The sequence below is a fragment of the Thalia democratica genome, chromosome 5 (genome assembly GCF_965202585.1).
Source record: "Thalia democratica chromosome 5, ktThaDemo2.hap1.1, whole genome shotgun sequence".
NCBI classification, from domain to species: Eukaryota; Metazoa; Chordata; class Thaliacea; order Salpida; family Salpidae; genus Thalia; species Thalia democratica.
The window spans coordinates 61,214,832-61,228,692 of NC_139169.1; the positions used below are offsets into that span (position 1 = coordinate 61,214,832).

Here is a 13,861-nt window from a genome sequence, read left to right on the forward strand (position 1 = left end):
ATCAATCAAGGTTAAATATAACTTGAAAAGCCAATTGAATAAATAAGTTTTTGTAGTTACTAAGTATAGCTTGTTTTAAAAAATTATTTTTCAAAAATCTCGAAAGTTTTTCCAATGCTACAACGATAAAACATTTATAATTGAGTAGAGTTTAAAAAAAAAAATTCAAGTAAATTTTTTTGAAAATTAATCATTTTGAAATTAATGATTATATTTCTACTAGTATATTTATTTTTTGTATTATATTTGGCATCATGAGCAGTTTAGCTAGACCTCTAGTTTTTGTAAATAAGTTATAATACATTAAGATGACAATTTGGTTTTTTCAAATGAATTTAAAAACAGTTTCGTTGCAAATATTACTGCTATAATGTACTGACTATTTGTCCTAAAGATTATATGATTAATACTTTCGTAAAATTTAATAAGTTTATATCAAATTTCAGATCTCTGTTGCCACTGGATGAACAAGAAGTTTTGGAATGGAATTTACGTGGGAATAGTAAGCGCTTTGTTGTTTGCGACTATAACCATATTCAACTTGAGAATGACATACATCGATAATATGCTCGCTATAGCCATCATTTGGGCAATACAGTGAGTTTATAATAAAAAAGTTGTATTCTATTTTTATTGTATTTTATCTAGTATTTCTAATTCCTTAACAGTTTTGTTATGTCGAATTATACTTTGGTCTTTTAGCAAACATTGTGTTGTTAAACAAAAAATTTATACTTATAAACTTATTTAGTTAAAAGTGTAGAAGGTGAATTTACAAAGTATTTTTATTTCAAAGTTAGTGTATGTAGGCGGGTTTTACTACAAGAATTTATTTTAGTTACCTTTTATCGACTAAACTTATGTCTTATTCTTAGCTATTGAGCACTATGTCATAAATATTTTCATAAATACATTGAACAAGGTGTTAAAAAAGCCGTAAGAGATTAGCGGTAAGGAGTAGGGTGTGGAACCAGTCGCTAGGCTAGACACTAGAACCAATTTTTGGCTCGCAAACCATTTCAAATGATTGGATTATAACTCAATAATCCAAGCTTTCAAGTACACTGTATGTGCGGTTTAATAAACATTTTTTTAATAGTATCGTTTTCCTGTGTTGAAACACTACTGTGAAACTTATTGTGGCGAGAAACAAAATTTCAGTAGAAGAATGTTAACTTTTAGTTGTTTAGTATTGAAAACGACCTTTAATAAACTAAGCTTTTTGAACAACTTTATGTATTTAAAAAAGTGTTTATGTAATACTTTTCATTTTATAGTTCTTTTCCTTTTTTCTAAATGGATAGAAAATAAAAAAAATAGACAAAATATTTTAAGAATAAAAATTTCAAGTACAGTTTTAAACTTTTTTGTCGTGTAAGGTTTATACAAGAAAAGTTCGTGTAGAAAAATAAACATTAAAAAATCAACAAAAAACAATAAATAATATGTACAACTTAACATTTATGTGTAGGCTTGAAACTGTGTGCTTTTATAACTAATAAAATAATATATTATTTACAAAAAATAGTGAAAAATCAGGCGAAAAAATAATCAAGTAAAATGAACAGTCTGGCACGAAACAACACAAACTTGAAACAAATTAATCTGATTTTAACTATTTTTCTTGTCATTATGGTCTGTTTTGGAAACAAACCAGACATTTATCAATTACGTAAAACTTTTTGCACATAAAAATTACGAAAATACCGTTATAAATTAGAGTTTTTAGATAGAAATCTATAAATGTTAGAAATGAATTTTTATACAAACTAAAGGATATAAATATGTATATAAACATCAGTTATCTTGTATAAGTTTATTTTACTGTTGTCGTGTGTAATAAAATGATAAATATGTATTCAAAAAAAAAAAACTAAATAAAATACATTAAAATGCTCATTTTTTTTGTTCAAAGTTTATTGCTCTCACACGGTTTGATGAAAGACACCATAAAATAAGCAATTGAATTACATATAAAAAATATCTTTTTGATATAATAGCACTTCTTAAGTTAGGCTCAAAAACCATTCAGACTAAATTTTGTAAAAATAAAAACTTTTGTAACACTTTAAAAGCAGTGAAATGAACGTGTTGTGTGCACAGCAATGTTTAAGGCAAGTTTAAATATTATTATGATGCACATGTATTAAAATTGCAGCTCTTTTGATTGGCTTTAAAGTTTTGCTACTTTGTAAGGCTACTTTAAAGTGTCAAAAAAATATTAGCTAGTAGTTGAACTTTTTTATTGTTTTAAACTTTTCAAATAAATACTTTTCTAGTAATACAAACTAATGTGTGCCTTTTCTTAACCTATTCACCTTAATTTTTCAAACTGCTTACGTCATGCTTACGTCACGCCGAAATAGAGCTCCACCTGTTCTCAAAACCCCTTCCCTTCCTCAGGTGCACCTTGTTGAACGGGAACATGAGAAAGCTGGGGATCTCCCCGATCTCGGACAAGTTCTGGTTTGTTGTTGGTGATCAGACCGTTGTGACGTCACGATTGCACAACTTGTACGTTAGAATAAGGCGGCAAGAAAACAGCAACAAAACAATGTATTACTGGTTTGTTTTTGGTTTATTTAAAAACTTTATATTTGTTGATGAAAAGTTGTACACGAAAAGAAAAACTATATATTATTGCTATAACATTTAAAAATTTTAAATAGTATAAGGAAATTTTAAATAGAGTATTTAACACAGCTTTAATGCAATACAAAAAAAAAAACTTTCATGTTTAGTGCTATTAAACAGATTCATTTATTCAGCAAGTTTTTATTATTTCAAAACATTCTTTTTGTTAACAGTTAGTTTAAACTAGCTTTTACAAACTTAAAGTAACATCAAATCAAATAGCAATCAAAAAGTACAACATTACATACATATTTACAAAATGTGCAACAAAAAGTAATGTTTAAAAATATAACAAGATGTATTGGCATAGCGTATATGGTTCGATATTTACAAAAAAAAAACACACACTTACATAAACAAAATGGAAAAATGAAATAGTCAAGTTCTACTGTATACGATTTTTGGTCTATAGTCCAGTTTTGTGTTTTTATTTAATAAACGCAGTTACTTTTCAATGAAGTCACGTTGTCCGTTGCTTTTTGATGAATTATGGTCTTGTACATAGTAGAAGCAACATCTGGCCGATAGTGACATCACTTGTTGCCGAAGCGTTAGCTCTTTGGTAACGTTTACTCCGCGGTTCCTTTAACCTGATGACAGCAAAGCCTGAAATTAATAAAAAGAAACAACCTCTCTATTATTGCCACACCGCACAAATAGTAAAATTGTTAGTAATTTTTTTGTTTGTTTTTATTTGTTAGATGCATGTCTATGTCCACATTCAAACAAAAAGCAATTTATGTGTTATCATGTTTCAGACCTTTACTTCGGCGTCGAAGGTTGATTATTTCAACATCGTTTTACTAAAAGTTATAACTTTTCTTGGACTTCCTGTGCCTTTTCAGTGACGTCAGCATCTTTCTTCGTAACGACAGATGCTACGTCACTGATGTCAGATGCTTTTTCGGTTACGTCGGAAGCTTCAGACGCCGTTTCAAAGTTTTCATTGGCTTCCTCATCAACTACCACTTTTTCAGAAACAACTTGTTCACCTTGCACAGCTGTCACGCTTTCAACAGAAACTTCAGTTACTAATTCCGGTTCAGAGACCACTTCCGACTCTGAAACTATTTCGGGTTCCGAAGTCGAATAGCTTGTAGCGACTTGAGTTTCAGATGCCTCAGGTATAACCTCAGCCTCTGATTCGGAGTCAACTAGAACAGCTGGGTCTTTTGAAAGTTCCGGAGTTTGAGAAGGCTCAGAAAATTCTTCGGGCATAGGTGCCAAGTCAGTTTTAGCAACTGGAGCTTTTAAGGGCTCTAAAGTTAATGAAGCTTGGGTAGAAATTTGAGGATCAGAAACTACGTCAGCGTCAATTGCTTCAGCTTCAGCAACGGCTGTTTCAGAATTTTCAACTTCAACAGGGTCCGCTTCTTCTACAGCGGTAACAACTTGCTCAGAATCTTCCATAGCAGCGACCTCTGCTTTAAGCTCTTTTACAGTTGCTTTTACTGACTCTGGCTTTTCTACAGCATCAACGGCCTGTACAAGAACTTCTACGGCAGTGACAACTGGTACAGGTTTTTCTTCAATAGTAGAAATTGGTTCAGGTTCTTCAACAGCTACAACTACTCGTTCTACTTCATCTTTAGCAACAACTACTGCTTCTACTTCTTCAACAGCCCCAACTTCTGGTTCAGGTTCTTCTGCAGCAACAACAACTTGTTCAGCTTCTTCAACAGCAACAACAACTTGTTCAGCTTCTTCAACAGCAACAACAACTTGTTCAGCTTCTTCTACAGCAACAACTACTGGTTCTGCTTCTTCTACAGCAACAACTACTGGTTCTGCTTCTTCTTTAGCAACAACTTCTGGTTCAGGTTCTTCTGCAGCAACAACAACTGGTTCTGCTTCTTCAACAGCAACAACTACTGGTTCTGCTTCTTTAACAGAAACAACTACTGGTTCTGCTTCTTCACCAGCAACAACAACTTGTTCAGGTTCTTCTGCAGCAACAACAACTTGTTCAGCTTCTTCTTTAGCAACAACAACTGGTTCTGCTTCTTCAACAGCAACAACAACTGGTTCTGCTTCTTCAACAGCAACAACTTGTTCAGGTTCATCAACAACAACTACTACTTGTTCAGCTTCTTCAACAACAACAACTACTGGTTCAGGTTCTTCAACAGAAACAACTACTGGTTCAGGTTCTTCTACGACAACAACTACAGGTTCAGGTGTTTCTATAGCAACAACTGCTGGTTCGGGAGAAACTTCTTGCTCAGATACTAAAACAGTTTCTACGATTTGATCTTCGGAAGGTTCAGAAAGCTCTTGTTTTGTATCCAACTCATTGAAAGTTACTTGTTTAACAGTCTCGTTGACTACTTTAACAGAAAGTAACGCCTGAAATTTTCGATAGAAATAAGAGAATAAAAGGTTCGATGTTCTAAAAATAATACAATCCATAGCTTTAAATCATACGGCAAGATTCTCTTAATGTTTTTTTTTTAACAAGCGTTATTCTTTTTAAAGAGAAAATTAAAAAATTCAAACTACTCCGTTTCAAACAAAAAGTTTTGAAAACTAGTTTTGTAAGTGTTTTATGAAAGATTAGTTGAGTTTTAAAATTCAGTCAAATTATCTTCATAAAACATAACTGTTAGTTGAACATTTAAGAATATTCTGTTAGTGCTTGCTCTAAAAAATATGTTTGTGGTGTACTGACAAACAATTATTCCAAATGTGTTGGTTTATTAAAACTCAAGTTTCTGAAAGATTCTAGAGCTGTCTTTTTTAATAAACAAATAGTGTACTCACAATAGAATTGACCATGCACGATTTAACTTAAAAAATAGAACATTTTCAATTGTAGAGAGTTACTTGGCTTTTTACTTCTGTTTTGCTCAAATAAAAACAAGAGAAAGAGATTAGTAATTGTGAACAAATCGTAAATTAAAGAGCTACCTCGGTTTCCGACGGCTCTGCAGCCGCAGCTTGCACAACTTCTTCTGCCTTGACCTCTGGAGCGGCCACCTCAACACTAGCAACGGCCGGTACTTCAGCTGCAGCCTCAACAGCGACAGCTACCGGTTCTGGTTCCACTGCAACGACGACCGGTTCTGGTTCAGCGACTGGTTCCGGTTCGGCGACTTCACAAACGGCAACTTCCGGTGCTTCAACTTCGACGGCGACCACCGGTTCGGCGGGAGCCTGTTTGGCAGCGATGTTTTCGATGGCCTTCTCCAGCGCCTGTTCGATTGTTCCCGCCAACTTGTCAGCCAAGCTTTCGGTTACGGAGGCCGAGGACCTCTTGTTGGGCACTTCCGAGACTACGTGCACCTTCCCTGTTAAGTGAATTTTTGCTAGTCCTTAGGTTCGCATTAGATCTTTTAAAACTATAAATATTCATTTTGATCTAATAACAGATAGCAAAATTTAAATAAAGTCTAATATTTTTTTTTATCATTCATTCTGTACGCATACAAACCATACAACCAAATAGAGCTTTGTTATATTAATAAATATAAATTAAATTAAAATTAACATTAAACATCATATAGAAATAATTAACGTGATAAAATATAGTTATTTAAGGATTTAGCTACACAACAAAACTAAAAACAAACCTTATTATAAAACAGGTTTTTTGAGAATAACTATATTTATTGATAATAATGTATTAAATATAACAGTTGTTCAGTTATTAAAAAAAAGTTTAATATACAAAAAAGTAATATAATTAGAGCATACCTAATTACTTTTTACTAAACTTTTTAAACATTATGTCGTACTTAAACAGAACTAATAACAGACGAATAGGCTAGCTTCAACTAAAGCTAATTTAACTTCGCTAATATTTTAGCTTGGTAAGATTCCAAAAAACATTTTTAACATAGCGCATTACTAACAACCTATGTTGAAAAAATAGGATTTTATCCTACTACTAAAACCGCAAACAGCTAACAAATTTCAAACTTACTTCTTTTCGAAAGTTTTTTACACGAATATTTAAAAATTCCTTATTGATAACGTCTATAGCCATAAGTAAATATTTATTAGAACTTAGTGGTGATTTTAGTTTACTCACACAAACAATTTTTTTTTGGTTTAGTACTTGTTAAGTACATCAGTTGCACTTGCAAAATAACTGGTTGTGTTATATATCGAACTAGATTAAAACAACTGTTTTGTAAACGTAAATACTTTTCACTGTCCATAAAACATTAACAGTTCTAGAAATCTACAAAATACTATAGTATAGTGTAAGAAAAAAATGCAAATAAAATTTTATGTACAATATGTATGTATAAGTACATATCTTTATTTATAAATTCTTAATATACATTTTGTTTGTTAGCTAAAAGGTAAAAACATAAACACTTTGTTAATTGTATGTTTTTGCTGAAGTAAAATACTTTGTTTTACTGATTATACTTTATGGTTTGCGAAACTTCGATGTTTAGTCAAGTTTTTATCGTACAAAATACAGTTGTTTTGAATTTCTGGCGGGTATTGCGTGTCTTGGTCTTTTAAATTAAATACCATACTACGTTAACTTTGATCACATTAAAATATTAAAATATAAATATATAATATAATACTTAGTAGTTTAAATTACTCTAGTCATTTAAGCAAAAACAAATCAGGAAAAATATTTAAATTAGTTTCTAATAACCACATCCTTTAAGTAAGCGTATTTTGTTCATATGTGTTAGTTGTGTTTATTATAGATATGTTACAGCATTATATATTAAAAGAGTTAAATATACAAAAAAAAAACAAAAAAACTAAAGTTGCAAAGCCATAAATAAGATTAATAAAAAAATACGAGAAGCTAAAAAACATGACATCAACTACGAATAAAAGTCATAAGTAGTTGTTGTCAGTTAAGTTAAAAAAGTTTACGTTAAATTCTGACTAAATTTTCGTTAATTTTAATTATTTAAAATAAAAATATTGTTAAATGTTATAAAAAATATTGTTAACTTATGCTAAACAAAAAAAATAAATTTTCATCGATACAAAATAAATTTCTAAAAAAAAAGAGCTAAAGCACTTACTGGTTGAGCTTTGAAAGTTTTAACGTAAAAACTCTGCAAACAATTTTTTTAACTTACTAATTTTTTTGTTTTATACAATTGTTCAATAAATTTAAGATGAATTATTTACTATATAAATTCATTTCTTCTAAAAAATATAAGTTTTTAAACAACTGAGTAATAAAACACACATTTTTACTACTACAAGCTTTTAGTCAATTCAGTCTTTTATAAAGCTAGTTGTAAATCAAAAACTACTACTTTATTTCAAACAGAGTATTTATATCACTTTTAAATCAGATTTAACTTACTACATAGTTAGATTTGACAATTTGGCGACTTTATACCTTTATTTTTCTTATGAGAAAAATAAAAACAACTATACTTTTCTTTTGGACTAAAAAGTTTTATAAAATAAAATAACAAAACGAAGTTTGTCTGATACTTAATAAATAGAAAAAATCATAGTTGTTACATTAGTGACTATGATTATTTAGTTTATAAATTAGACTCTAAACTAATACATAAGGCATAAATTAAAACAACTAATCATTGATGTAATATTTTCATTTAACATGAGATTGATATACTAAAATCCTTAACAGACATTCTTGTCATAACAGATTAAAAACATCATATACAAAGCTAACAACATTAGAACTAAAAACAGATGTTAATGTCATTAAATAACAAAATATTTAATAAAGCCTTTAAGCTTAATACTACAAAGACACGTATATTAACTTTTAATTTTTAAAACTAATACATAGAAATAAAAGTAAATTATTTTGTTTTAAAAATGAACACTTACTCAGCATAGCATTGTTTTTGTTTGTATCTGTTACAAACTTTCTTTGTTGTAATTTTTTTAAACTGTAATAAGTATTTTATGAAGTACCTTTTTTATTGTCCTAACATTTTTAATTTCATGGCACTGTAGTTAACAATTTTTTTTTAATTTGTTTAATTGAACAGAAGATAAAGTATTTCAAAAACTGAATTTTTTTTTACGATTAGTGTGTATAAAAACGGTTTTATAAGTATTAAAGTAGATTTATTATAAGGCTTTCAAGAGTGTACCGTTATGTTAAACCAGATGGTTTTAGTTTTACAAGTTTTTTCCTAATAATATATAAAAAGCTGTATTTATAAAATTAAGTATTTCAAGGGTGATTTGTTTAAAAAAAAGTTTTTACATACAACTTTTAAGTAGATAAGAGTGGTTAATATTGCTTTCGAAGGACATCATTTATGTGCATATTTTTTTTTGTAATAATTTTAAGTCTTAGTTTTTTAAAACTTTTTTAGATACCTTAAAATCAATGTGTACAATATATAAGAATATTTTTACTTATATAAAACATTAAAACTACACCAAACAGTCTATGTTGTCGTTTATTTTAACATTTGTTTTATAATTTTTGTCAACACTTGTTGTATCATTATCAACTTTAAATAATTTACCTGAAATACTTTTTAACTAACTAGTTTTTTGTTTTTAAATTAATCTTTAGTTATGATAAACAACAACATAGTCTTGTTCGTTATAGTTTATTGAAAATGATTATTTACATAAAAGTTACACGCAAAACATTTTTTCAAATAACACACTTTACTTTTGGTTTCCTTTTAAAACAAATTTGAAAATAATATTTAAAAAGATAAAGAGAGGTAGAAAATGTTATAGATTGAAATGAATTTAAGTGTTTAGTCAGACTATAAACTTTTTTAACACAAGTCAACACATCGAACTTTTTTGCTCATTGAAGAAGCTTGTTAAAAGAAAGTATTGTAGCTTTATAAAGGTAACAGTTTTTTTTTACTAAGGGTGGGCAACGTTTTTAGTCGGCTGGCCAGACTTTTTAGAAAAAGCCCTTGCAGACCGCGTATTCTTAAAAAAATTATACTCTTAAAACTAGAAATAACTCTATAACATGTTAAACTGTAATGTAAAATCTTTTGATGACTTTTTTTTACTGAAAAAAAAATTAAAAGCAAATTTCAAAAGACTTTTCATAGAAAAACTGAGTTTTATACAATTTTTCAGAAGCTTTTTTAAGAAACAATTTTTCAGAAACAGTTAGCTGTTTTCAAGCTAAAAAATGTCGAAGGCCAGAGACTTATAGGTATGAACTCGATGTTGCCCACCCTTAACTTATAGTGTTTACAAGTGTTGTTTAATCAATAAACTGTTTTTAAATTTTTGCAATATTCAAAAACTGTTTGAAAAAAACATTAAACAAGTGACCGTGCAAATTATCGAAGTTTAAAATAACTGTTTCCGCGTGAAAGTTCAAAAAACAAAATCTACGTCTCGTAACCCCGCGGCTTTTCAACAACAACTTGCTGCAAAAACCTACAAAGCTAATCCTCAAAGTTAATTACAATTTTTCCTTCCTCACCTACTCCGGCCGCCCCGTCGCTGTCCGCCAACTCCTGCATCTCCGGGTCCGCCTCGCCCTTCTTCTTCTTCCTCATGAACTTGGGCTTCTTGGGCATCTTGAACTTGGGCGTCTTGATGGTGGGCGTCTTGGGCATGTCGGGCATCTTCTGCTTCACGTCCTGCCAGTACAGGTTGCAGAAGTCGACGAGGGCCATGGCGAGGAAGTTGATTGTCAGGAAGAGGAGGAGCATCCACACGACGAAGTTGCCCTCCCTGTTGGAGAGCGGTCCGTTGACGTTGGCACCATCGTCGAATGTCTGTTGGGTGAGAAAGATGATAAAAATTATGTACTTAAAAAAGTTGTTTTGAATAGACTATGAGTAGTTAAAAAAGTAATGAGCAAAGTATCTGCTGGAAAAATTAAGAAATGGAACTTTCAATTTTTCATATTTTAATAAAGTTAATGAATAGATAAAAATTTAGTGAGCTTTGTCTGCCGATAAAAATGTGTATTGAAAAAAATGTTTAGAAGGAGGCTATGACTTTCTTTAAGTTATTTTTGTGAGAATGTCTTTTTGGTGAAAAAACTAGATGAAAGTTTTTTTAGACTATGCCTAGTTCAAAAACCTTGCTTGAAAAATATATATACTGTTGCTTATGGAAAGTTGATGAACCAAGTCAGGCAACTTAATTTGTCTTTATAAAACCAAGTCAATAAAACCATTAATAATTGTTTAAACTATAAATCATCAGTCTTCAACAGCTTGTTTTAAACAACAATTTTTTTTCTTCAACAAAAAATGAAACATTTATTTGAAAATTTTGGAGAACAGGTAAACTTTTATTTTCTTTATAATAAGTTGCTTAATTGCGAATTTACAAAAATGTTCTTTTAGTCCTTAAAAAAATGTTTTCCAAACTGGTTTTTTGTTAACATACACAAAACTATGTTGTAAAATAAACTATATATAAAAAAAGTAATATTTTTCTATCAAGGTAATTAATGGGTGGTATAAAAATGATTTAGACTGCATTTTAAACATAGTTTTGCTTAAATTTTTTTTTAAGTATTCAAACAATGTTAATCGGTTAATTACAGCTTTCTCACGTGGTAAAATTTTAAAAGACCATAATTACATTATTTGCTTCTTCCTAATTTTACAAATACTTCCGGCGTTACGCAAAGTTGATATTTTAATTTATACCAACTTTATTATTTTTATTTATTTTCATCACTCTAGATAATGTTACTTTTTTTTTCAATAAGGAGTTTATTAAAATTTTAAGTTTTAATTTAATCAGCTAAAAAATAAAAAAAAAAGCTTAAATTTTATTTTTAAGTACTATTTACATTACTTTTTTTCATAAACTAAAGCTAGATTAGAAAAAAAAAAAAGTTGTGCAGTTATAAACAGTAACTTTCTATTAAAAAACAGTTCTTACGTTTTTTCGTTGTAAAAATCTGATAAAATTTTATTTGTTGTCAAATTTAGTTTCATATAAAAAATTACGTATTCCAAAAATTTAAGCGAAATTGTGTTTTGCGGGCGACATATTTTTGGTCACTTACCCGTTTGTTTGTGGGTTTTTATGTAAGAGCTGAGTGTATAATTTTTTTTTCAAAATTGACTTTTAATTAAAAAGGGTTTTTTAAACTGTTCCAGTATTTCATAAAGCCAGATTTTTTTTGAACAAAAACCAAAGGTTAATGTAGTAATAAAAAAATACGCTTGAAATAAGCTAATTAACTAAATCTTATTGTAACTTGAAACTGGCATTTACCTTTATGTAATTATCTTTAAAATTTATAGCTTGAACAGTCATTTTAACAACCGAAAATCAAATATGTACTTAAAGACTTTAAAACCAGTTACATAAAGCTTTATTCAGATCAATGCAAACTTAGCTAATAATATTAAACCTATTTGATATTTAAACACAAATTCATACCATAGCAAATACAAAGTTGTTTTTTGACTAAAAACTTTCGAAAAAAAAACTTTATACAAATATTTTGTTATACTTTGTTATTTTATACAAATAAACAAACAAACTAACGTCGTACACGCCCCACAATATGCACATGATGAGGAACACCACGAACAGCACCACGTTAATTCCGAACGTGGCGACCTCGTTGAAAACTGCAGTGCCAGCGCACACTTTCATCAGCAGGACCAGTAAACTGTAGACCAGGGTGACGCAGTCCACCCACAAGAGGGCCTGGCCGACCCTGGCGGCAGTGTGAAGCTGCTCAGTTGTGGTTGTGGCACCAACCGTTTCGGTGACAGCTGTGAAACGTTTTTATTTTCAAAATAACAGCTTTTTGATTTTTTATAGTCGTTAAGAAAGTCAAAAGTACAGAAAGGCAAATGTTTGTTTACTTGTTCAAACTTTGAAGAACTCATAGAAGCTTTTAAATTTTAACGAAGATTTCAACTTATTACGTTCTTTTAAAAACAGTTGTTTAAGTTCAAGTCATACATGTGTTTTGATTTTCTAAAATTTCTTTTTTATTTTTAAATAAAAAAAAAAACTAACAGTTTTGATCTAGCAGTCCCAATATACCGGCCGTAGAAGCCACCACGAATATCATCTGAAGACCCACCAAGGTTGACAGGTATATCAGGTAGTTCTTCTTTATGCAATTCAGTTGCAGCCCCATATTGCCTTCTTATTTAAACAAGTCAAAAAAATGTCTGTTTTGTTTGAAAGTTTTTTTTTTTTTAATTTTTGTGCATGGAAACAGTGTTATTATTTTTATACTTTGAAAAAATTCGTTTGTACAGCGTTAAAAATAATAAATTTTGCTTAAAGGACATTACAAAAATTATTTAGAACTAGAATTGTTGTTATTTAGTTTCTATCGATTTAATTTTACACTTTTATTGTTTATTATCTACTGACGCTAAAATTAATTATTTGATTTTAAATTGTATTAACTGAATGTAAAACTATTGTCATAGAACTTTAAGGTTAAAGTTAAATAAACACTAGATACAGCACAGCTTTAAAATCAATAGCTATTCTGTTCAAAACTATGAACTGCTTTATTCTAGTTTTAGATAATTTTCTACATTTGTGGCATTTGTTGTTGCATGTAAACTACTTAGTTGCTTCCGCAAGACCTTAACAAACATATTAAGTCTAAAACTGCATTTAAAATGTTCATAGACATACACATACCGCTTTAAACTGAACAAAACAATAATTTTCGTATAATATTTTTGTTATTTGAAGTGGAAACTTTAAAAAGCTTGGATGTCAATTGTTTTACAAACTAAAAGCATGTACGTATTAAAAAGCGTAAGGTACACTTATGGTTTTAATCTGGATGCCTTTTATTTTATAAACACTGCCACAATGTCTTATTTACTTGCCTAATTCCATTCGGCACCAATAAAGAATTAAAAAACTACACCAAAAACAATATCTCTCGCGCAGTCAATGGTTTTATTCATGCCGCTGTAGTATCGGAATAGTGATTACCTAACGTCTCGAACCTTGCAGCTGATCCAACATCTACAATGCGGTTTTCCACATACCCCGACACCAAAGTGAAAACAACAAATTCTTTGTGCAAGCACGCGCGTGAAATTAAAGCCGGTAAAAATAAGCGACATTGCACTTTCTGAGTTATTTTAATGCGTGTTTTAATACGCTAACTCGTGCAAAATATAATTATAATTGTTCGTAAACTGTTTTGTTACCGGAATTAGTTGTTTTAGTGTTGTTGTTGTTGATTTTTTTGGTTACTAACTTAGTGAAACGAATAAATCTAAAAGTTTTTATTTCGTAAGTGATAATATTTTAATTTATAAAACTTGTTAACAAAGTTATAAAATAAATACGTTTGTTTTTA

The 13,861-nt window shown here is 29.7% G+C and overlaps 1 protein-coding gene across 2 annotated transcripts; it reads right to left on the bottom strand.

Annotated features, from left to right (window-relative positions):
* Nucleotides 1–2,563: 2,563 nt before the first annotated feature.
* LOC145837028 (uncharacterized) lies at nucleotides 2,564–12,697 on the bottom strand. Of its 2 annotated transcripts, XM_082944796.1 has the most exons (6): nucleotides 12,541–12,697; nucleotides 12,058–12,290; nucleotides 10,019–10,316; nucleotides 5,542–5,921; nucleotides 4,605–4,980; nucleotides 2,564–4,574 (listed from the first exon to the last, which is right to left on the bottom strand). In XM_082944796.1, exons 1-6 carry the CDS (start codon nucleotides 12,662–12,664, stop codon nucleotides 3,445–3,447), a joined length of 2,541 nt encoding a protein of 846 aa, XP_082800922.1. In that variant the 5' UTR covers nucleotides 12,665–12,697; the 3' UTR covers nucleotides 2,564–3,444. The 2 variants fall into 2 exon arrangements, with proteins under 2 accessions (XP_082800922.1, XP_082800921.1); XM_082944795.1 differs by having other exon boundaries at nucleotides 2,564–4,980.
* Between the last annotated feature and the right edge of the window lie 1,164 nt (nucleotides 12,698–13,861).